The sequence below is a fragment of the Diabrotica undecimpunctata genome, chromosome 7 (genome assembly GCF_040954645.1).
Source record: "Diabrotica undecimpunctata isolate CICGRU chromosome 7, icDiaUnde3, whole genome shotgun sequence".
In the NCBI taxonomy this organism is placed as follows: Eukaryota; Metazoa; Arthropoda; class Insecta; order Coleoptera; family Chrysomelidae; genus Diabrotica; species Diabrotica undecimpunctata.
In genome coordinates, this window is record NC_092809.1 from 88,459,593 (window position 1) to 88,486,168 (window position 26,576).

Consider the following 26,576-nt stretch of genomic DNA (forward strand, 5'->3'; position numbering starts at 1 on the left):
CCGTATTTTTTTGTAAATAATCAAAAAATTGCATTTATTTTTGATGCACCACATCTTCTTAAAACTGTTAATGAATAATACTGAAATAATTAAAAAAAAAACATAATTTTATCAAAGAAGGTGGCCATCAAATTTCCAGGAAATATTGTAGCGAGATTAAATAAAACGAGCGGTTCGAATTTATATAAACATATTTAATTATAAGTTTACAGTTCGGTAGTCTCTTATCAACTAAACTAACTTCTAACATCGCGTCATATATATACCGCGTATTAAGTTCCAGAACATTCGGGAGTTGTCCCACCTCTAATTCGCCTACGTGACCTGTTGTTCTGTCTCTCACTCGATGGATCGCGAAAGTTCTTGATGCCTTTTTAGAGTTGTAACTGTTATATGAGCCTTGCCAAAAGCATGTTCGTAACACTGCTCCCCTCTTAAATTTGAGCGTCCCGATCAGTAACTCTATATGTAGGCCCAGGATGGCAGAATCTACAGGACTCTCCAGCTCTGTATGAACCCCTCAAGAAGAAATAACAGTCTACAGACTTTGAAAGACACGATCTCTTCGGGTTAATACAACACACAGTAATTCGTACGCCGGTTTCTCGGAAGATCACTACAAGCATGCTTCTGACAATCTTCCAATCCAGATTTTCTAGTGCATGGCCTATCTTGGGTAAGACCAAGTTCTTGATGTCATAATTGCACACGATTTTCTTCAAATTAGTTAGAGCACGCCATATATCCTCGTAGCTTGCCCTGTCTGTATACGACTTTCTGGTCACCATATACAGCAAAGATCGAGAACCATCTTCTAATCTCAGTACTCTTCCAACTTTAGGCTGCTGGTTTTTTAACTCGTCCAAACGACCGAATTTCTTATAAAATACGGATGAGATTCCTTTAGTCAACTCAAGATCTTGGGCAACACAGTGGGCTAGAGAGACATTATGCGGAACACTAAAAAGATCCTGCTGAACTTCTGTGGTCACGCCGAATCTAGCACTCTTTCTCTCTGCGTAATTTGACATAAATTCATTAAAGCTTGGTCGCTGGTCATCTTTGATCTCATGTTGAAGGGTTCGTGCTTCTTCTGTTTCATTTGAGCCAGCATATGGTGCAAGACGATTTATGTGAACTACTTTTGGTTTACCTTTCGGCAACTAATTAATTCGGTATATGACGTCATTTCTTCTCTTTTTAATTTCATACGGACCTTCCCATTGTCTTTGCAGTTTGGGAGACAAGCCTCGACGACGTTGTGGATTATAAAGCCAAACAAGATCACCTACTTCATAGCTTTCACTCTTGCCTCGAGAATCGTATTGATCTTTCATTATGTCACTGGCTAACTGGATGTGTTGTCGGGCAAGTTCATGAATGTTGTTCATTTTTAACTTCAGGCGGTCGACATAATCTTCGCTTGCAACATGTTCTTCGGAAGGTCTGCAGCCAAACTCTAGGTCGCAGGGCAAACGAACCTCACGACCTAACATCAGGCAGGTTGGAGTCTGGCCTGTAGTTTCATTCACGGCCGAGCGGTAGGCCATTAGGAATAAATGAATGTGCTGGTCCCAATCTCTTTGATGTTCTGATACAACCTTGGACAGGTGTTTACCCATTGTTCGGTTCATTCTCTCGACCATTCCATCTGATTGAGGATGCAGGGGTGTCATTCTGGTCTTATTGACACCAATCAATTTACAAACGTTTTGGAAAAAGGCTGACTCGAAGTTTCGCCCTTGGTCGGAATGGATCTCCAAGGGAACACCAAATCGGCTAAAGAATTCTTTAACAAGTACCTCTGCAACGGTAGCTGCTTCTTGATTTGGTATCGCATAGGCCTCAGTCCATTTCGTAAAATAATCCATGGCTACCAAGATATATTTATTTCCATCGTTTGTCTCTGGAAGTGGACCTGCAATGTCGATTGCTACTCTTTCCATAGGACTACCAACATTGTACTGTCTCATGGGTGCCCTCTTTTTACCAGCTGGACCATTACTGGTTGCACACAGTTCACATTTCCGGCACCATCTTCTTACATCATCTTTACAGTTCACCCAATAGAACCGTTCTCGAACCTTTTGCAGAGTCTTCGTGATACCAAAGTGTCCACCTGATGCACCGTCATGCAACTGACGCAATACTTCTGACACTTTACTTTTAGGTACAATCGACTGAAGCTTAGTTTCTGTACCATCATCGTTCTCAAAGGTTCTATACAGAAGATCATCTTTCAGCACTAGGTAATTCCATTGGCTCCAGTAACACTTGACTTCTGGACTACATGCACTAATATCTTGCCAAGAAGGTCTTTCACTTCGACGCATCCAATCTAATACTCTTTTTATACATGGATCATCTGCTTGAGCGTCTTGTATCTGTTGAGGCTGCGATTGATCAATTAATGACGGTGGTTCGTCTCACGGGGCAAAGTCGTTCTTCTAATTCAAGACAATGATTACGATTTGCACTTTATGGCCGTCTTGACTGAGCCTCAGCATTTGAATGCCTTTTTCCAGCCCAGTGTTCGATCTGTTCTAGCTTTCTGACTGTTGTATTATTTTCATGCAATTTACGACGAATGTGACCTACGTCGTTACCATTCCAACATCTGGGTTCACGTCTCTTCGGCATCATGTTACGAACTACTTTCCGTACGATTTCCTCCAGACGTTTTTCGTTTTGTTCGTCGCTCTCTTCAGAGGTTCGTACTCGATAGCTCCGTGAAGCTTGACTAGCTGTTTCATGTTCCAAGGCAATAGCGAGCGCTTCATCTAAAACTTTCGGTCTTGCTAGTCGTAAAGCTTTCTGTAGTTCACTGTCTCTTAACCTATTGACAAAGGCATCTACAGCAATTTCTTCCAAAATGTTGTCTGGTGCCTTTGGATAGGCCAACAGTGCTATACGAGCAATATCTGCTTCAAATTCTTGCAAACTCTCACTTGCTCGTTGGATTCTACTTCTTATTTGTACTTTGTATACTTGTTGTAGATGGGCATCTCCGTAACGTTTGTCTAGTCGAGTGAACAAGGTCTGGTAACATTTTTCTTGACCCTTAGGAATTGATCTTAGGATATCCGCAGCATCACCTCGTAAAGCAGCAGTCAAGGAAACAGCTTTTTCTTGTTCTGTCCAATGATTGGCTGTCGCAATAGCTTCAAATTGTCTAAGGTATATGGACCAAGAAGACTTTCCATCAAATGGTGGCAATTTGAGTCTCATATTATGTGTCGTTTCGTCTCTAGGTGATTCTTCTTTCACTACCGGATCTAAGGCTACTGTATTAACTGGTGGTAGCACTTTTGTATTGGTTATCACGCTCTCTAACTGTTTGATCTTCTCTTCTACTTTATCAAATGTTCTTGAGACTTCTTCAAATTTCTCATTGTTTTGATTACATACTTCTTTAATTATTTGAGTCTCGTCGAATCTTCTAGCAACATTTTCGAATTTCTCTTCATTTTGTCTAGCTGCTTCTTTAATAATTTGAGACGTTTCATCGAATCTTTTGGAAACGTTCTCGAATTTATCATCATTTTTTTTAGAAGATTCTTCTATCATTTGAGACGTTTCATTGAATCTTTCATCATTCTTTCGAGAAGATTCTTCTATCATTTGAGAGACGTTTTCAAATTTCTTATCATTTTTTCTGGAACTCTCTTCGATCTTCATTAAAACTGCTTGTTCTGCTGACTGGAACTGGAATGTCTCTGGGTCTTCTCCATTCTTGTTGAGAACAGTCTTCAGTCGTTCTTGGAGTATCTTCTTGGACCCGCTGCAATCTTCATCGCGTTCTTCCAGTTGCTCACGCAACTGTTTTACTGAAAGTTGTACTAGCAGCATCTTTAGTCAGACACACACGCACTTTTTTAAATGTTCTTTCGTACAAAGGACACTACCAAACTACGCGGATGTTCCAGACGAACAATACTTTTCAAAAGTTCAAAAGTCTTTTTCAAAAGTCACTGCTGAATTTATTTGCAAATCTCACACCGGACATCAACTGTAGCGAGATTAAATAAAACGAGCGGTTCGAATTTATATAAACATGTTTATTTATAAGTTTACAGTTCGGTAGTCTCTTATCAACTAAACTAACTTCTAACATCGCGTCATATATATACCAAAAGTATTAAGTTCCAGAACATTCGGGAGTTGTCCCACCTCTAATTCGCCTACGTGACCTGTTGTTCTGTCTCTCACTCGATGGATCGCGAAAGTTCTTGATGACTTTTTAGAGTTGTAACTGTTATATGAGCCATGCCAAAAGCATGCTCGTAACAATATATTGAAACTTCTATAATTTAGATAAATGTTACCCTCTAACAGCCGGTTTCCGAGAGGCTGATCATTATCAAAATTAGGTAATCTACTGTTAACAGTCGATTAAATGCATTTTGAGTTGCAGAAACATCGATCAAACTTCAATCACATAACACATTAACTAATCTAACAAGCAAATAATCGATGATTAACAGCCTGTCAGAAGTATTTTGGGTTTCCGAAACGCTAATTATCGTTTTATCTATGTTAAACTTCTGTCATACTAGCTTGTCAGGTAATCTGAGATTTTTGGACGATTAATCTTATAATCTTTGGTTATGTACCAATGGTTATAAGGTTGTAAGTAAATAAAATAAAATCTTTGGTTACGTTGTAAGATACATAAACCTAAGGTGTTTTATAAAAAGCTGTTGTTTAGAAAGAACCCAAAAATATTGTTACAAAGGTTCATTTTAAGAATTAAAGATGATAAATGACAAATTGGTAAACATTAACGAACGACACAAAATTATTAGTTAGTTAGGTTATGTTTGTTTGTTGATTTTCAGAATGCAGATTACACATAAACAGGAATGATGGTAAAGTGAAACAGCAACATTACTTTCTTAATTTAGAGCAAGATAAAGAACAATTCGTATAGAAATAATAAACGATTACTGTTTACTGTTATTTTTTACTGATTACTGTTACTGATTCTACTGTTTCCATGTAAAATCGTATGTCAAATAATCTATAATCGGTGATCACGTAATTTTACCATAATTTTCGTTTCGGAAACCTGTCGCTTGTTAACAATTGATCAAATTTGATACTTGATTACATGATTGGAGATTTGATTAACGTTTCGGAAACCGGCCGTAAGAGTTGCTCCAAAATTAACAGATTCTCATATTTATCCAAATAATTTTGAGAAAATGAAAGTTAAATTTGCTAGTCAAGTCTTCAGCCAAACAGTAGTGACTGGTTTGAATGTATATACACGGTTTGGAGCAATTCCTGCTAGTGTCTGTAGCATAGCGAAGTTTGTAGATATGATGGACAAATTATTTGATCTTTTAAATTCCTCACATACTATTAAAACCAAACAATTTGGAAGAGCTTTGAAGGGAGAACAATATCAGGTTATTAGGTATCTGGAAACGGCAGAGATGAGAGTACTGAAAGGAATTACAGGAAATACGCTGAGAGATCTAAAGAGAAGTGAAGACATTATAAGAAAATGTAACGTACAGTGTATAAATGAATGGATACAAAATAGAAAAAAAAAAGAATGGAATAACCACACAAGCAGAATGGAGGAGACCCGTGTCGTCAAAATAGCAAGAGATAAGTTACCAATCGGCAGACGTATCGGACGACCGCGCAAGAGATGGAGTGACAACCTTCCATAGAGGTATTAATCCGCCAATGAACAAGCAGAATTGCTTATAAAGAGGAAGAAGAAGAAGAATATCAGGTAGATTTTTTAAGGGACTGTGAACTTTTTTTAATAGTTTGAAAGTAATTGTCAAAGGTAGAAATGATGTCACTAACAGGATAAAATTTTTGAAGTGCTTCGGAGTCACAATAAATAGGTTAATCTTATTATGGGACATTTTAAAAGATACCTTTAAATTCATTTTTGCTCGAAGGCTTAACCAAGACTGTTTAGAAAATTTTTTTGGTAAAATTCGCCAAAAAATGGTAATTGTATGAATCCAACTGCAATAAAATTTCAAAGAACTTTTAAAAAACTTATTTGTGTACTTTGGTTAAATTTAGGGACTGGTAATTGTGAAAGTGATACAGATAAAATACTATTTCGTTTACATGACATTCCATGATTCCATTTAAACGAAAAGAGTATTCTTGAGTATCAATTGTCAATTCCCCAATTATTTGGATCTGAATAGGATACTCAAAAAAAAAACAAAAATTTCAACGTTACGTGTGTGGTTATCTTGTTAGAAAATGTTTTTAAGTTCATTTGTGTTCGATTTGTGAAAAATATGCCCGTTATGTAGAAAAGTTAGATTTAACAACTCTTTTTTTTTACTTAAAGCCTATGAATGAGTATGCAATATGCGTGGAAAATTAATGATGAATGAAAATGTTATTTATATTTCACATTTATCTTGTTAAATTGTAGTTCAGATTAAGGTTCTTCTCCACTTTTTAATCCGTAAATCGGAATTGCAAAAAAAGTAGTAATAAGAAATTGATTATTTGGAAACATGAATAATAAAACAATAGTTAACAGTGGCGGCTCGTGGCTTGAGAGACAAGGTCGGCAAGGTATTTTTTGTCTCCTCAGATAGGTATACCGTCTAATAAAGACTTCAATCATCATAGGAGATTTTTTGTTGTCTTCTTTTTTGTTTTTTATTTTTTTGTTTTTTCCTATAAATTTAGAACCTAAACATGTTTATAAATTAACTCTAGTCTACGTTGTTTGGAAGTAGCAAAATGGGTTATAACGTCATCGTAAAATTTATTAGAGTTTTGGAGAGATTTTAAAGTTTTTTTTCTATTGACATTTGAGACAAGCTTGACATTCTCTCTTGTTTCATGGTATTTCGACAATACGTTTTGATTCTTTTGAGGCAAGAGAAATCTCGTTCATTTGAGGCAGACGTTGGTGGTAATGAGAGAATTAATGACAATAATTTATTAATTTCGGTAACAGTTTGTTGTAATGAATTACAGTATATAAAATTATACATATCTTGTAACTTATCCCATCTTCCGAAAATATTTGGATCAGCGTATAAAACTTTTAATTCATTTTTTAATTTTATTTTATTAAAGAATGATGGATAATTTTTAATTAACCTGTCTAATAAATATCTTGGAAATTCTTTGGCGTAACTTTTAAATTTTGAATCGTCAAAGAGGTCAAAAATTTGCAAATCTTCAAAATTCGAAAAACGAGTATCTATTTGCATAATAATAGTATCCAAAATTTCAAAATATACTCGTTTTTCGAGATCTGTTTCTGTGTCATGCCTTTGTCTTTTTTTTTTTGGGGGTTCGGAAATATCAAGCGAGTCCAAAACGTCACTGCGTATATACTGGAAATTACTATCATTACGAAAATCTCTGAGATTTTGCACCAGTCTTGTTATTCTATTTTTGGAATGAATAATGTCAGTTAACTGATTTTGAACAACATTGAATATCAAATCGGTTTGGGTAAACACTTTCTTAAAAATATTTAAAAGTATGTTAAAAGAGTAATCATTTAATAAAGTTTTCAAACCGATTGCTTCACATATCGAGATATCATCACTTTCAAAATCGTCGCATTCAATAATAAAATCAAAAACTTCCAAAAGCTGTTCACGAAAATCTGCTACAGTGAAAACTAACCGAGATTTAAAATTCCATCGCGTCTGACAAACTTTTGGCATTTTTTTTCGAAACAAACCGTTCTAAAACATTAGTCCGTTTAGGCGAGCTTGAGAAAAATGAAGCAAATCCGCTTAAACTGGCAAAAAAAAGACGACATTCTTTAATTTTTTTACATGTATCCTGCAAAACTAAATTCATTCTATGCGCATGACAGTGAGTAAATAAAGCTTGCGGTGCAATAGTTTTAACTTTTGCCTGGAGACCATTTAATTCACCAGACATCACGGCAGCGCCGTCATAAGTTTGCCCTACCAATTTATTTTTGATATCAAAAAATTTTAATCTGTCCTTTAAAACACCAAAAATATATTCTGCCTTATGGCTTTTACTCACGTCTGTAAAACCTAAAAACCTCTCATAGATATTACCACGTAATGCGTATCGAACAACAATTGATAATTGTGAATGACATGATATGTCGGTAGTTTTATCTACTTCTAGTGAAAAGCAAATGGTTCCCTGAATCTCAGATTCAATAAAGTTACTCAAAATGTAACTAATTGATTCTATTAATTCATTTTGGATTGTTTTAGATACACCGCTAAATGTCTTCGAGTCAGAAAGTAAATTAGAAAATTCCAAATCGTATTTCTTAAACATTTTTATTAGTTCTCTATAATTACCTTGATTTAACGAATGCTCCGATTCATCGTGTCCCCTAAAAGATAATTCCTGACAACTTAAAAAAATTACAATATCAATTAAACGACGTAAAACTGCGTGATTATTTTTAACAATTTCATTATGTTTAATAGCATTTTTTGTTTGTTGTTCAAATAAATCTAATTTAATCTGGCTGTAAGTATGATCTTTCGAAATATCATGTTTATGTGAAGCCCTAAATAATTCCTTTAAATTATCGTAACCAGATTCACACCACGGATGTTGATATTTGCCCCTATTTGTCGAAAATAAAATGCAAGGCCAACAGAAAACTTTGTTTTTTATTTCACTCCCGGTAAGCCATGAGTACTTGCTGTACCAATTATCTGAAAATGATCTATTACTTCCCTTACTCGCACTAATATTTATAAGCCGGGACATTTTAGGCAAAGGACACCTTATTTTTAATAACAATTTGTTCTTCGTATGGAATAGATGAAAACCCATTATGCAAAATATAATTTACAATATCAGACTTATCAATACTTACAGTTTCTCCCATGGCTTGCATTTTTTAGGTTAATTTACCTGAATTTGTTTACACTTTAATTAAAAAAAACTTCTAATATGTCAAAAAACCCTTTAACCTTTAACTATTTACGGCAGACGTAACGTATCACAGTATTACTTTAGAAAATAAAAATTAATCACAGAAAGAAAGGTTAGTTCGTGCACTGAATATCACTTCACTTTACTGCTTACGTTCTTATATGAAATAACATTTCATCCCGCGCTGGCAATGTACAGTTTGCGACCAATCACCAATCCCAATGAAGCATCGGCAAATTTAAATTTGCCGTACTTGGTAATTAAGTTCATATGGAAAGAAATGTATATTTGGTTGCTAATCAACTAATATTCCGTTGATTTTTACAAGTAAATCGTCAAGGTTGGGATCGGCTTGCCGAACACTCAAAACGTGCCTTTTTAAGAATTTACTGGCGGATGGATGTCTCCGGTATCGGATAATCAATTTGAAAAGTGTCTACGCAGGGGTCACTTAACGCTCAGATTGGACGAATTCTTTTAAAAACCATGAATAAAATTTAGTCTGGTCGAATTGGTCGAATTCTTTTAAAAATCATGAATAAAAGTTAGTCTTTATTATCTCACAGATATTTTTTTATTTCTCAAAAACAAATGACATCAACTGATTACCTGCCACAATTAATTATTGAAATACTGATTAAATTAAATATTAAAAAAACTATAATATCTATAAAGGTGTGGGTCGGCACTGCCGACCCTACCGACCCTGACCGGCCGCCACTGATAGTTAATAAAATAAAGTTCAAGAATTTCACACTACATATTTATTCAAGAATTATGTTACTTTGAATTATGTGAAATTCTATTTTTTTTTTGTTTATTTAAAAAACATTTTCGAAATGTAACAGAAAACATACAAAAACTTAACTATATTTCCAAATTATAAGTTTTTTTTTGTTAATTTTAAATTGATTTGTAAAATTACGATTTATATATTTTAAAGTACAACATAGTCGTACTCGAGTATACAACTTTAACAAATATAAAAGTGGAAAATTTTGACAAGGGTGTATAAAAACAAATTTTTTAAACATCTTTACAAAATTAATAATGACATTATTTTGGAATATAATGTATTCAAAATTTGCTTGAAAACTTAGGCCCGTCTAAAAAAGATATTACGCATTTCATAGGCTTTAAGATAACAAAGAGAGATTCATCATCTAAATCTTTATTGGTTTTTGAATAATTTTCACAGATACCACAAGTATGAACTTTAACGAGGTTTATTAATTAAACAACCGCAAATATATTTCATATTTTGTTGCAATATATCATTTGACCTATAATCAGTATCCATTCCAGTAAGTTCATTCGATGTTGTGCAAGTATGTGCTGGTGTGGACTCAAATACTTCACTGCGTTTAGAAAAATCTGAAATTTGTATTAATATGGCATCTGCATCACCTTCACAGTTTTCGGTATCAGAATTTAACAAATTTAAACATAACAATTTCTTAAAGGCCCTTTGAAATTGAATGAGAGTTGGGTTGATGTAATTACAGATCATATATAAGACCATAATACGACCAGCAGTCGCGTATGGAAGCGAAACATGGACGCTAACAAAAAGAGAAATAAATAAATTGCTGGTGTGGGAACGTAAAATTCTTCGAATGATATATGGCCCTTGCAGAGACAGCGTGACAAACGAATGGAGGGGCAGATACAATAACGAGCTTGAGTCTCTATTCGGAAAAGAAAATCTAGTCAGATATATAAAGGCCAATAGACTCAGATGGATAGGGCATGTGATACGCAGTAACGACAATCGCCTTATTAACAATGTGTTCTGGGAAAGGCCAGAGGGAAGAAGGTCTGCAGGGCGGCCTAGAAAAAGGTAGAAAGATGCAGTCAAAGAAGATCTAGAGAAAATGGGAGTGCGACAATGGGAATTACTGGCACAGGACCGACAAACATGGAAGGCAATAGTAAATGCGGCAAAGACTCACGAAGAGTTGTAGCGCCATTGATGATGAATTAATGTGCTGTTGTCTTATTTGTCAAAAAAAAATTTTACAAAGCATCTTAATTAAATCTTTACAGACAGAAGATACTCAAATCCAGAACCTTTTAGTACATCTCACAATTCCATCACGCCATGAATTGTTATTCTCAAACCCTTAATAAACTTTTAGAAGTCTGTAACATTAATGTATTTCTGAACAATGGATTTTAAGAAAATTGTCAGTCTTTTAAAAATGAGATTTGATACTTCAACTTAAATGCCCTATTATAATTTTTGGCATTTGGAAGAATTCAATAGATCAAATACTACATCTGCAGTGGCACTTGTTTCTGCAGCAAAAAAAACCAAAACGAACGAATGTATAAGTTATTTGGAATATATAAGTATATTGCTGCTACTGTTGCACTTAATACCTGAGTAGCATACATTTCACTTTCATTGTTTCAAATCCGTTGGAAGAAATATTAGAATCTGTTAATTTTACAACTGGTCGTAATGGACATTATTTATTATGTTATACAATGCTTTAATATGGTTTCATGAAGTTTTTTTACCATCGAATAAAAAATAACTTGCTAATAAATTATTCCTGTCCAATTTAACGAAGTGAGATAACTTCCAATTGTTGGAACCTAAATCACTTGTCACAACACACACTTTTAGATAAAGGTTGTTTCCAGTTACTGTAAAGTCCTCTTAGCATAAAAGTGGTTGCTTTTTTAACAGGTTTTAAGCTTTTTCTGTCATCTACAAAGCCTTTTTAGCCTAAAATTTCATATGCACCCAAATTATAAAATAAATTAGATTTTATTGTAACTTCGTTAAATAAACAACAAAGCTTATTTGGTTCAGATAAATTCTTTACTTACAACTGAATTATATTTAGTCTGGCATCATTTAACCCAGGTTTTATTTTTATATGTTCAATATGACTCACTGAAGTTTGTAACTGGACACGCTAAATGTTTTTGCCAATTCATTTTTATATTGTAATTTGGGAGCAGTGAATACAAGCCAAGACACTAAGTTTTAAATTCAGATGAATATCTCCGCCCTTTTGATTTCTTTAGAGCTTGTGACACTTATACATTTATAAATTTTTCTACTTTTGTAGATGGACAGAATCTGAAAGTAGCTTTCTTATATTCTTCAAGTAAAATCTTTGAAAAAACAACTTCTTTCCTCATTGTTACCAGTTGATCTTATAGTTCACAAACTGGAAGCTTTAAGCGGTAGTTCTCTTTCTCAGATGTTTGTAACTATTTCGAAAACGCTGTTTTCTTGGAGAACGATGAGGCCGTTTTCTTGAAGTTTGCGTAATCTGTGTTGAAGACGTGATGACACCATATCAGAAATTAAGATATGTTGGGGTGATGAAGACGGCAGCTGCGGAAAACTGTGACCTAAACAATAGAAGTATACTAGACATCCAACATCCAAAGCTAACAAATTATTCTTTAAAAGTCAGTCATATTACTTTTTTGCCTTAACCTTTATTCAATACTGTATTTTAACTTGTAATAACTTTATTTTACTAAAAATGAGTATTCCCTGTAATTCTTAAACTTGAAATTGTTTTAAGTGTATATTTTAACTTCTAAGATCTGAATACATAAAATACTAATTGTTATTTTTTATCACCTTTTTGGATCCCTCTGAAAAGTAAAAAAACTTTCGAACATATATTTTTACAATTTTTAACGGTACATATGTATTCACCACTTTTTTCCACTTGTATTCATTTTACTTCTAAAATAGTCAAAAAATCCGTGCAATATAGACAAAATACTCACTTTACTTTGAGTATCTTTATCTTTACTTTGTATTTGTTTATTAGTTATGTGAAAATTAAAAATAAACCATTTATGAGTGACACTTGTTTTTTATTTCTAGTAATTTTCTACTTAATTAATAAATTCCATTATCAGTTGTTTATTGATTTTACAGCAAAGAATTACTTATATTTGTATTTCCAATTTAAAACCATGTCAGTGCATTTATATTATTTAAACGAAGAGCATCGTCCTATGCCGTGCAAGTTTGCATCTTAGGCGATGTTCACTTCACACTATCAAAAATATTTGGACCATGTTTACTACGGAAGTAATCATAATCCTAATGTGTATGTATCTATTTCTAGTATTGTATATTCAGAAAATGTTCTTTTTTCTATCTTATATTTTACTTCAGTGCATTCCAAGTATAATATGTTAATCCAGGAATAGAAAAATTAACCCGGTTTTTATTTACGGCAACCATAGACAAAATATGCAATATTTTATGTTGTACTTTTAGCTAAAGAATACATTAAATTATTTCAAATTTACTAAATTAACGTCTTAAAACTTACGGTTACGGTTACGATTAATGCTTTGCTTACATCTAGGAAGGCGGCTCCTGTGAATTGTTTGTCGTTGAATCCAGCTGCTATGTACTCTGTTAATCTGAGTATTTGTAGCTCACTGGAATGTTCTGATCTAAAGCCGATTTGAGCTTCGGGTATTATATCTAGTCTGTCTGTTTCGGCTTGAAGTCTGCTAAGTATTATTCTCTCTACAATCTTGCTGATTGCAGGTAGTAGGGCTTTGGTAACATTATGACATGGGCCTCTTTCCATCTGTTTGGGAATTTCTTGAATCTTAGCATTGCATTTATAATGTTTGTTAAGTATACTATGGCTCTCGCTGGTAAGTATTTTAGAGCCCTGTTCGTGATTTGATCGGGACCAGGTGCTTTTTTCGGCGAGCTGTTTTTGATTAATTCATTTATCTCCTCCGGTGATGTAGGAGGGATGATTTCGTTTGGATATTCAGGTCTTTCTCTTTGTCTTTGGACTTCTTCGATGTCCTCGTCTGGGTGGTAATTTAATGTAATTAATCTCTCTCTCTCTCTCGAGAGAGAGAGAGAGAGAGAGAGTACTCCTCATTACCTCTGCTTTTTCCTCTGTGGTGTATACAATTCCATTTCATGTAATGGGGGGATTGGCTTTCTATCATTTCTCAAAATCCTTTGGAGTCTCCAGATATTTTGCATGTTTGGTCCTTGTTCTTCCATATCTCTTACGTGGTTTTTCCAGCTTTCACTACGGTGTTGTTGTAGTGCTGTTTTGACCTCTCTGTTTAGTCTGCTTTGCTCTGTTATTTTCTCTTATTAAGTCTTTTATTGCTTGTGGTATATCCTTGAATCTTCCTGTGTGCATTTCTACTTCCTCTTCTGTAGTGCTATTTCTGAGAGCTTGTTGGATGATGTTTTCCAACTCTAGGACTCTATCTTCTATTTCTCGTGGGTTGTCTATCACTGGAACTATGTTTATTCCGGTGCTCACGAGTCTCTTAAAGTTTGTCCACTTTGTTTTCTTTTTGATTCTTTTAATTGTGCTTTCTTCTTCCCACGTTCCTAGTTCCAATAGGATGGGATTGTGGTCAGTTGTGCCTTCATTTAACGTTTATAGTTCTGTTTGTAATCCTAGATTTTTTGCTACTACAATGTCTATGTGTGTCGGAAGTCCGTTTCCTGGATAATGTGTTGGGTCTGTAGGGCCCATTGCCACAACGTCTTCGTTATTTTCGATGTATGCGTTTAGTAATCTTCCATTTCTGTTTGTAGCTCTGTCGTTCCAATTAGCGGATCTTGCGTTTAGGTCTCCTATTATTATTGAGGGTTCGTCGTTTAAGAACATATTTAGGTCTTTTTCGATCAGTAGATCTTGTCGTCTCACGTAGGCGGAGGTAATTCTGACTTCTCCTTGCCTCATTTGTACTCTTATTATTGTTGCTTGCATAGTATTTAGTTGCGGTGTTATTATTCAGATGTGACCTATGCCTGCCTTTTTTCACAAGAATTGCTGTGCCACCTGATCTTGCTGTGTTGTCGTTCCTATAGCGCCGTATCCTGGGAACTTGATGTTTATGTTGTTTGTAAGTTTTGTTTCTTGTATGGCTACGACATCCATTTCGTATCTGTTGACCAGTTCGTCCAGTATATTCTGGTTGGTCCTTATGCCTCCTGGGTTCCAGGAGCCTATCCTCAAGTATCCCCTATTTGCTTGCACTAGTTCAGTGCTAGCTTTATATCTGCTATCGCCTCGTTGACGACCCTAGTAAGTAGTTCTTTTACAGAGTTTACTAGGCCATCTTGGTGTTGCCTGGAAATGAGGTATTCTCATTTTCTTGAGCTTTTGCTGCTTGAGCGTAGGAAGGTCTGCCGGGAGTGATTTGCGGCCTTATTTGCGTCGTTATCTTCTGTCTTTGTTGGGGCTGTTGTTGGCGACCCCAGGTTGGACATCTTGGACATCCTCTGAAATTTGCGGGGTGTTGTCCTTGACAGTTCGCGCATTTTGCCTTTTGTTCTTTAGGCATTTGGCAGCTTCTGCTTGGATGCTCTTCTCCGCATCTTACGCAACGAGGTACTTTGAAGCACGCTCTTAGTGCATGATGGTAGCCCTGGCAGTTGAAACACTGTGTGGGCCCTGTTGCCTTTCTGAGGTCCTCTATTACAACTTTCATGTGCATCAGGTTGATGATGAGGTAGCCCTCTCAGCACTTTCATTGGCTTTATGTCCTCTTCGAGTGGAAACGCTATCCACTGAATTGGGGTGTCCTCGTTGAAGTTTTCGATGATTTTGACCATCTTACGATAGTCTTCTGGGCTTTTCGCCTGTATAAGCGTCTCTCTGCCGCTTCTTGACAATTTGTTTGCCGTGATTATGTGTTGTTTTTGGGCAATGTTTAGTATTGCGCCAGTGTATCTTACACTCTGTAATTTTATTACAGGTGGTTTTGTACCCTGCGGGGTACATTTTTTTGGGATTGTTCCCGTGGCTTTTATTTTCTCTTCTGGTTGAGACTTCTTGGGGATTGCTCCAGTGGCTTTTGTTTTCTTGTTTGCCTGAGTTTTCAGGTTATCCTCTGTTTTCTTTTTCTCGGCCTGTTTATCCAGGTTATCTTCTTTTTCCTTTTTTTGTGCCTGGTTTTCCAGGTTATCTTCAGATTTCTTTTGGGTTCAATTGATTGAACTTTTTATCCATATGTTCAATGATAGAACTCTGTGAGGCAACCATTGTGTCTTGCAGTTCTTCTATCTTTTTGCGTAGAGTTGCTATTTCGGCGTCCTTTTCCTTGAGCAACGTTCTTAGGGCTTGTTGTTCAGACTTTTCGTCCTCGCTACTCCTTTGTCTTAGCCTTTTACTTGTATGTCGTTTTGGGGTGCCGCCGTCCGTTGTTGTCGGTTCTATTTCGCGGTTTCCCTCCGCTCGGTCTTTCGTTCTTTTCTTCTTATTTTTGGGGCGTTTGAAGTCCCCTTCATTGGTGATGTCATCGTCCATTGGCAGCTCCTTAAATATCTCGTAGTTGCCGTTTTCGTCGTCTATGGGGGGCAGTGCATCATAGATGTTGCAGTGGAGTTTCCTCTCACTACAACTATAGGGGCTAGGGGATGCCTTTCTATTAGGCGGGGATCGTGAGTGATCCATGTTTTTGGGACGGGTGTCTTAATTTGGAAGAAAGCTTTTTTGTTGTCCGTCTGGCCCGTTGTCAGCACGGTTTCTAGGTGCCACCCAGTGACCTCGTTCGCGGTTGTTCACGCTCTAGACAAAACTAAAGCGGCATTTTTTTGCTATTCTCACCTCTCTGACTTTGGGGCCGTGTCTGCCAGATATAGAATTCTAAAAAACTATATCCCACAGTGTCATCCTAAAAGGTGCCATACGGAGTATCCCGACAGGCTAAAAGCCCGTATGCTTCTTCACTTTCCTACGCCTCAATTTTGGCCTCCGTGAAAACTTGATTAAAAAACAAATCTTCCCGGTTTAACCTGGTTTCGGCGTAGGCTTTTGACTCTTATCTGGCCTCGGCCGCTGTAGGCGCCGTGTCTCCGCTTAACCGTGCTTACATTCACGGTCAGACTGAAAAGTCTGGCTTTGACTCGGTCGCTGCAGCTCCTAGGCGGTGTCTTCGCTCGGCTCTCGCACGTCTGTACTGTTCAGCGGCTGGCGCTGAACTTACTAACTTTTTACAGACTGACTATTACTTTTCGCTGATATTTCGAATCAGATTTGTATAGTAATAACTGTAGGTATAACCTCTTTGTGCAGGGTAAATAAGTTTGTAATATCGGTCACTACTCATATATTATGAATAATACAGAAATACAGTTAAAATAAGTGTACAAAGTTTTCAACTACATATCTGTACCTCAGAGTCAGACGAATGTAAGTCCAAAAATGGTGATTTTCGGGTTTTTGATGTTTTGTGTGTAAAATTTAATTCTACATCGAGCCATAATAACGTAACTCCTTTAAAAATTATACTTTCCAAACTAGCCAAGGTTATAAGAGCGTAAGTCCTTACCCATATCCGAGCCAGACAAACGTAACTCCACTTACTACATTATGGCTCTGAGGTTTTGCTTGAAACCTGTAAAACGTAAGTCCAAGCTAGACCTACGCCACTGTGGCTCTACCGTTAATAATTATGGAACAATGAATACAGTTAATAATAGTGTATCAGACCCAAGTCCACCATTTTGCCGCTGGCGCTGTGCAGTTCAATCAGTTATAAATTCTTTGGCATTTTTGAGGTTATGTTAAGAGTGTACAAGTTACAGCATTTTTATTAGCTTGAGTTTTGTAATCCCAATAAATAATATTATGAGCTTTAGTAGAGGCAGATTTATATTACGAGTATATCTATTGGAAAATAAATCAAGGAACAATGAAGAAGACAATTCATTTTGTAATAGTAATGGGGAAGCTTCAGTTCGTAAACAGTCTAGTTCACCTCCATCCTTAACAGAATTCAAGGTAAGTTTGTTTCTTATTAGTTTCATTAGCCTACTGTGTCCAAAAAATACATTTTCCTGGCCTATATTCCAGAATAGACCATGTTTATCCCAGTACATTAACTTGTTTTTTCTTCTGTTAATTTTGTTAAGAACTATTTCATTAAAATATAAATTGTACTTTAAATATTTTATTAACTACTTTTGTTGAATATATATATATATATATATATATATATATATATATATATATATATATATATAAGGTTCTTGAACTCCTAAGTGGAGCATAGAGCTTCAGTGAAAACGCGCCATCGGGTTCTATTTTGCGCTAAGGCCTTCACCTCATTCCAAGACTTTCCTTGGCCTCTTATCTCGTCCATGATGGATCTTCTCCAAGTTTGTACTGGGCGACCTCTTTTTCTTTTCCCTTGGGGATTCCACTCTAGGGCAGTCTTTGCGATACTGCAACTATTTTTTCGGAGTGTGTGACCGATCCAACCCCACTTTCTGGACTTAATTTCATTTTGTACCCTCTTTTGTTCGGTCAGGTGTAGCAGATCATCGTTTCTGATGGTGTTAGGCCAGAATATACGAACAATTCTTCGTAGACATTTGTTAACAAAGACCTGCAGTTTGTCTGTGAGGGTGTTTGTCACTTTCCAGGTTTCACATCCGTAGAGTAGAACAGACATGGCATTTGATCAGAATATACGGATCTTTGTCCTTGTAGTATACTCGCCAGATCTCCAAACAGGGTTGAGCGTGCTGAAAGCTTGTTGAGCTTTTCGTATCATCATACGAATATCGTCTTCTGTACCTCCGTTTTCTGTTATGACACTTCCAAGATACGTAAAGTTTTCCACATTTTCAATCTGCATATTGTCGATAGTAAATAGCGTGTTGTTCCTTGCATTTATTCTCATGGACTTGGTTTTACTAATATTGATTTTCAAACCTATTTTATTGGCTTCAGTGGAAAGTGTTTCCAATTGGTAAGCCAGATCTGGGAACCTTTGACCTAATAGACAGATATCGTCCGCGTATTCTAGATCGCTTAGGCGTGTGGTTAACGTCCATTGTATCCCTCTTGTGTCGGAGTCTAGTTTGGAGAGAACATAGTCTATAGCTATGTTAAAAAGAAACGGAGAAAGCACGCATCCCTGTCTAACTCCAGTAAGTACGTTGAATTCGTCACTGTTGATCCCATTGTGTGTCACGCTGCATTTCGCATCTGTATATAGTGACTTTATAATAGAAATTATTTTTTGCGGGATGTTTCTTAGCTCTAAAATTTTCCATAGAGCAGCGTGAGACAAGCTATCAAAGGCACGTTCAAAATCAACAAAAACCATGTATAGGGGTGTGTTCCATTCAACCGATTGTTCCATTATTACCCTCACAGTATTAATGTGGTCTATGCAGGAGGATTCTGGCCTAAAGCCTGCTTGATTAGCTCGAAACTCAACCTTGTTTGTTATTCTTTTCAGTATGATGATCGCAAAAATTTTATTTATGACAGTAAGCAAGGTTATTCCTCTCCAATTTTTGCACAGTGTGAGGTTGCCTTTTTTTGGAAGCTTGATAATGTTACCTTTTTTCCAGCCCGCTGGAATGTGGTTTGTTTCCCACACCTCTCGGATTATGGGGAGCAAAAGTTCAGCAGTTAGATGCGGATCAGCTTTAAGCATTTCAGCAGCAATGTTATCGATTCCCGGTGACTTGTTGTTTCTCAGAGATTTGATAGCTGCTATTATCTCCGTTTTGGAAGGGGCCTCCCAAGAAATATGCAAGTCTATATTCTGCGGGTTTTCGACTATTTCGTCTGCGTTATCTCTGGGAAAACCTAGCATCTCCTGAAAATGCTCTTTCCATCTCTCTACTTGGTCATCTGTTGTAGTAAGCAATTCGCCTGTTTTGGATCTTACAATGTTCGAACAGTTGGACCCTTTTTGTGTTAGTCGTCTAGTAATTTGGTAAAGCTCCCTAGTTCTGTTGTGTTGTGCAGCTGTTTCTGCTTGTTTTGCAAGTTCTTCAGCCCACCTTTTTTTTGTCTCTTCTTGCTTTTCTTTTAACTGATTTATTTATTGTTTGATATTCCTGTTGTCGGTGTGCTCTTCTTTCTACAGTTCTTGCTTGCAGGATATCTTTTTTCGTTGTTTTCTTTCCTCGATAAGATTCCATGTTTCATCTGATATCCATTCCTTTCTATCTTTCTCTTTTTTACCCAGTTTGTCTTCAGCTATTTCTGTCAAAACATCTGCGAAATCTTCCCAGCTATTTATTTCACGTTCTCTTGTTTTGAGTTGAAGTTCCTCTCTAAACATATGTCTTCCTGGGACCGTTTTTAGTTTATCTAGATTGTATGTTGGTCTCTTGGTGTTTCGCGTGGTTTTGTTTTTTGCCATCTTGATTTTAATGGTACCAATTACGAGATGATGGTCACTTGCGATGTCTGCTCCTCTTTTATTACGTACATCAAGAAGAGATGATCTCCATCTTTTTGATATAGCGATGTGGTCTATTTGATTTTCTCTTGTATGGCCAGGTGCAGTCCATGTTACCTTGTGAATATTTTTATGTGGAAAGATCGTTCCACCAATAACTAAACTATGACTGGAACAAAAATTTGTAAAGCGCTCTCCGTTTTCATTCATCATTCCTAGGCCATGTTTGCCCATTACGGTTTCTAAGTTAATATTGTCTTCTTCAACTTTAGCGTTCATATCGCCCATCACTATTAGTATGTCACCTTGGTTTTTAGTATGTCACTTTTGTTGAATAGGATATAATAATACATATTATGTATTAGGCCTATCAAACAAACTGTAAGAAAATAGGCTACATACTCTTACTCCGCTGTTTTTAAAGGACATAAACATGCCTTTCAACTAAAATTTTTTTGTAGTGTAACCATAGTAACATTTTTACAGATTTGTGTTTTTCAGGCATTGGACCCTGATTTTGTAAATAATATCATACCTGAGTATTTTGAAGACAGGTTTAGTAATGAACACATATTTGGGGAATCACTTGAACATTTCTACAATGTATGAGGAAAAGTGTAAAAAAGTACAAGTTAAACCAGAAAAAAGTGGATTTATTCTAAAATGTTTAATGAAGATTTCAACTTGTCTTTTCATTCACCAGACAACGATACATGTGATGTTTGTGATAGACTAGATTGTGAAATGAAAAAAATGATGAACTACTCAATGAACTGAAATTAAAAAAAAATAAACACCTCGAAGATGCCTCATTAAGATATGAGTTAAAGAAAAAAGACAAACTTGAAAGAAGTGTTAACATAAGATCAAGAGTGAGAAGAAGGAGGGCCACCCAAACCAGACAGACACACTGCGCATGCGTCGACATAGACCAGACATAGCGGCAGACATGTCGGTAAGCATTGGATCTGCATTACCGGCCAACGCGTAACTTAGCATGTTTCCGAACCTTTAGTCGTGACGGAAACCATATTCAATGACGTTATTGCGTCAATTTGTCATCTTTTTTTTTTAAGTCTATTTCAACTTTTAATATTTTATTTTCTATTAACCATTTATTCTCACAATATTATTTTTAATTAATTAATTTTTTAAATTAAAGGAAAAAGTCTCCCAGAGGTAGGATTTGAACCTGTATGTAATATTTACTAGTCCAGCATTCTACACGCGACTCCACAGGCGATTAATGTAATGTGCTCCAAAAAGTATAATAATATAAATGCGGTTAGCGCTAGGAATTTAAAATATAGATACTACTCGTTTTGATTGCTGACAAAATAAGTGACTAAGATGAACAATTATACTAAGATAGAACAAAAAAATTAGCAGGTTAGGTTCGCGAAATAAATCAGTGCAATAACAACTCATTTATATTTTTTCAATAAAAATTATTTATTATAAAAGAAAGTTATTAATTAGTACTAATAAACGAAAACTATCATATTAATATATATTAATATAATTATTAAGATAATTGTTCTACATGTTACAGCTACATGTTAGCTGAAAAGAAAGATATCACTCTTGACGATGGGAAGATTGAAAATGTAAAAGAATATGTGTATTAACAGTGTGTAACAGATATGTGTCCTACTAACTATACTTGCTGTTGGTAGGTACGTACTTCTTTATAAAAAGGTATATAGATACAAAAGGACTTGGGCTTATTTTTTAACGGAATTTTCACTTGCATAGAAAATTTAATATTCTCTGTATTTTTAAAAATTTTATTTTTTTTTATTTAACCTAATTTTATTATTTCATTGCCGAATTAGATGTTTTTTTTATTTGCGGAAATTTCGTAATGTATTTTATTTGTATTATGTATTTTTATGCAAGAATCCCATTAATAAGAGCTGCTTTTATTTCATCCATTATTTTATATTATCTTGTATATCGCTTGTGTATTATTTATGTTTTGGTCTCATTTGTGTACTACATAATATGATATCTGGATAGAAGGTTATCCCAAAACAAATATGGTTAAGTCGTAAAATAGGTATTTGAGTTCAAATGGGTAGTAGTGCTCATGCAAAAAAGAAAGAATGGTTAATTTATCTAACAAAAATATACCACTTTGACCAATATTGTATACTTCTGAATGTTTTATTTCCTATTTAGGGGTAATACGTAATCAATATAAGTAGTTAGTGTCAAATTTGCAATTATCTTTAATAGCTTACTGACTATACTCTACATGTTGAGTAACAATAATTAAACCTTGTCTCTTCAGAAAAGAGCACTTTAAATTGTAAAGTAAATCACGTGCAGGAGATCGTGTTCTGTGCAAGCTTTTTCTAGCCTATGACAACTAAGAAGGTGTGATGAATCTTGAACCACCCCACATTTATACAGGTTATCGGTATTTGCGGACAAGAATACTCCAGGCAGAATGAGGATAATAACTACCAGAAGGAAGTTCCTCATGAGAATTCAATTGGCGAGGATCAACGTCTTTTTTTTGGCATGACGAGTTTTTCTTATATATCTTACAGTTTTTCCTCGATTTGAGTCGGCATACAATGGGCTGGTATTTGTGGAATGGATTTTACGAATCTAGACTTTGTTTCGTTCTCTAGCTAGTTATCTTCGAATATTAGGTAGGGTGATAGCTACGATATGGTAGAGCTTATGTATGGATCTGAATCTTATTGTAACAAACATCCGCTGGTGATTTTGTTGATTCACTTATAACTAAATCTTCGTGTCAAGTGTGTGTTGGTATCACCCATACTGGCAAGGTATATTCGGCAGCAGAACCATATTGTGCAAGTGTCTACGTTTTAAGGGTGGAAGGATGTGCGTCCCATTTTTAGCTGACAAGCTTGCGGAGAATATTATTTCTGGTCCTCAGTTTGCCTTTTAGTTTTAAACAATACTCTGTGAATGACAGCGTGCGATAGAAACTATCTCCAAGGTATTTATAGGAAGTCCAGAGTTCAAGGATTACATAACACTATTGAATGTTGATTTTTGTAAAAGCGTCTGTATTACGGAAATTTAAGCAGCACAACTAAGTTTTTCCGAAGTTTGACTTAAAATTCTTTTAGAATTTTAAGAGTTTTTACAGTGTTGTGCGATTTTGAATATGTGATGAATTGTAAGTTTTCACCCAAACACATTCTTTAGATTGTAATCACAGGAAGCGGTTATAGTAAAATTTGTTGATATCTAGACAGTGTAACAGTTGTTAGTGATAATACGAATTGCAATATATATATATATATATATATATATATATATATATGTATATATGTATATATATATATATATATATATATATATATATATATATATACATCTAGCGGTTAATGTAAGCTCCGTTCTAAAACGGTATTATACTAACTCCAGTAGAATATACACCGTGTATATTATTATCTAAGTAGCATAGGATAAACCATTTTTGGGATCCGTATTTACCATGATGCGTACATTTCTAAACTCCTGAGATGTTGCCAATAATTGTATTAGTAGTAGATTTTCAAATTTTACAGCAGGTACATTTTAACACTTGAAATTTATTTAAATATCGATCAATTTAGTCATGAAGGAATTTCAGGATTATTTCGCTAATGTAGTTAAATATAAATTGTTAACCGACACATAACTTTATTTTACTTTTTAGTTTTAATAAACAAGGCGGTAATTTATATTACTTATTTTATATATTTTTAAACATAAGAAAGTGTCTATTATAAACTTGGAAAAGTTAAGTTTTCATTTTTATTAATTAGTATTTTTTATTAAAAGGCATTGTCACTAAAACATTTAGTTCATAAATGTACGTAGATCGGATAGAGTAATCGTGTAACAGTTTATGAAATTAGAGGCCCTTTCGGTAGGATTATAATGTTTGTTACCCTACTAATTAAAGAAAACTCAAACAACAGGGAGATCTTTATAATTTTTGGATTACTGCAGTTTATGACATGCAATATTTGTTTCATAGCGTAGTTGAATTTAAACTACAATAATTTATAAATCAATCTTTAATAACATACTTTTTTACTGTCTAATTTCAATAGATATGTCGATTTTTAATTAAAATATTTAATGCATTAAAGTCGCGTAGAGATTTTCACTAAACATTTAATTTTAAAACTATTATAATAAAAGTCCAAGAAAAGTATAAAGTCTAGGGAATTCAATATCCCACTATGGATTTGTTTTATAGACTATCGTAAAGCGTTCCACAGAGTCAAATGGATACACTTATGACTGATACTAAAAGAATTAGGTGTACAACAACACCTAATTTTGCTTATAACTGAACTGTACGAACACACTACTAGACCATTTAAACTAACATTAAAAGAAGATTGAAAATCAAAACGAAATATAAGTATCTGGGAAAAATTTCTCAAACGATATTAATATTAAAAGAAAGTTTAAAGAGCATCTGACAAAGCATGCTAAACCTTAAGGCGACTAAACCACACAAAATGGTTATTTGAGAAAAATTATAGCTCGTTCCAGAAAGAATTGTAATATAACATTAATGTAGATTAAGAAGAAACGCTGAAGAAAAAAACAGTAGCGGTTAGCCTAAATAAAGAAAGGCAAAAAGAAGATGTAATTGGATGTTTTGAAAAATCTGATCCGAAAACTGTATGAAAAACATTTCATAGTATAGACATCGAGCGCGGCGATGCCTCTGCCGTCTGGCGGCCTATATCGACTTTTACTACCATTTGACTATTTGTGTACGATTTTGTGTATGGTTAAGTGGCACACCACAAAAAGTATTTTTATTTTCTCTTTTGTTCAACAATTAAAATGTATTGCTATACTTCTAGATGTTCCAATACAATAAAGGATAATAAACATAAAGCACAGGGTACAAAATTTTAATATTTTCTATGCCCTAGTTATTATAAACACATAAGCTATATTACAATTAAAAACTATGACCACTATGAAAAAAATACGGTAGACTATGACTACATTTGTGCTTTAGCACTATAGTAAGAACAAGATAAAAATCTAAATTTCTACATATTTATATTAACAAGAAATTAATAAAACTTTTGTTTGGTATTAGTAATTTCGTTATTTTAGAATATATTATGAAAAATGTTATGATATTACAATATCAGATGATAGGAATACAAAAATAAAAAACAACTTACCTTTTCAAAACAACAATCAATCACTTCATTTTATCACGAACAATTTAAAAATTGCAATGTAATTGAACCCATTTTGTGAGCTATAGTTACATTGATACTTATGTGGCAATTAGCTGTAAAGTCATTAGTCTTTCTCACCATATCGTATTTTCATGATATTTTTTGTAGGCAAGCGGTTTAGTTTGTGTAATATAATATCCCCAATTCGTCTCATAATATTTAGTTTTCAAAACAGGTGTTACGCTAATTCGGTCACATTTTTTAAATAACTTTGCAGTACATTTGAAAATAAGTCGACAGTTTTCCTTGAAGTCTTTACTTGTATAATATATTACTCCTTGTTAAATTAATCAGTTTATTAGGTAAGCCTAGTTCTGCCATGGTATTTCATAGTTTTATTCTTATGGTTATATCAGTGCTTGTTTAAAATCTATAAATTACTAGTTTAATGTTTTTTTTTTGTATTCCCAACATTTCTCATAAGTGAGAATAGTTTTTCGAAAAATGAACTCCGATTAAAAGATTAAAACGTCAAATAAAATGTAAAAACCTATTCATATTTTTAAATATAAAATGTTCAATTTAGAAATTGAACATTCTTAATAAATGTATAATCTAATATTTAAGCCTGTTTATGTTTTACAGACTTGGAAAACACTGAACAGACAAATATTTATTCTTTTATATACTAGGTTCTAAAAAAAGTGTACTCAAAACGAATAAATATTATCTACCAAGTGTTTTATTCCAGTTTCATATGAAAGCACTAGATCTTAGATATTATAAATTTCGTCATAGGTGCTAATTTGAAATGAAAACCAAATGATAGAGCATATAGTGAAATATAAATATCTCAGCCCTCTATTGCCCGACTTTTTTTGTAAACTTAAGGGAAAATGTTTTAATTTGTATATGTGCTCAAATATCCATCCATTTACAACTAGTATTTTTTTTAGATTTTTTAAATTTTGTTTGGGGTGAGTTTTGGAATATTGCCCTCAGGCAACTGTGGGCAGCAAAAACTAACGAATTAAGTTATATACTTATTTATTATGCCAATCAAAAAAACAAATATTTGTAGTTGTAAAAGATAAAGCAACTTTACATTTATCGCACATTACTTTAGAAGTATTACAGCATCCTGGTTTTTTGCATCTTCCCTTTTTTTGAAAATACGGGCCAGTCGAAGGTTTGGTCAAGCCTAACTTCCTTCGGTGGTACAATAGCAGTAGGTCCTCTCTTCCGTTTTTTTACAATTTCGTTTTCAATTTCACTGAGCCTGGGACGTCTTTTGTTTTTGAT

General features: G+C 34.6%; 1 protein-coding gene across 9 annotated transcripts in view; it reads left to right on the plus strand.

Moving 5' to 3' along the window:
• LOC140445556 (bone morphogenetic protein receptor type-2-like) overlaps positions 1–26,576 on the plus strand; it is an 872,505-nt gene that overhangs the window by 587,138 nt on the left and 258,791 nt on the right. For 2 of the 9 annotated variants that reach the window (XR_011951415.1, XR_011951416.1), the window contains one exon: positions 11,976–12,678. The exons of 3 other annotated variants lie outside the window; for them this stretch is intronic. Coding sequence is in view for 2 of the 6 variants with exons in the window: in XM_072537663.1 (XP_072393764.1) it covers positions 12,111–12,170 (60 nt within the window). In the remaining 4 variants the exon portion in view is untranslated. Of the gene's footprint in view, positions 1–11,975; positions 12,683–26,576 lie in introns of those variants that run through there. 4 more of the 9 variants (XR_011951417.1, XR_011951414.1, XM_072537666.1 and 1 more) reach the window with 4 other exon arrangements.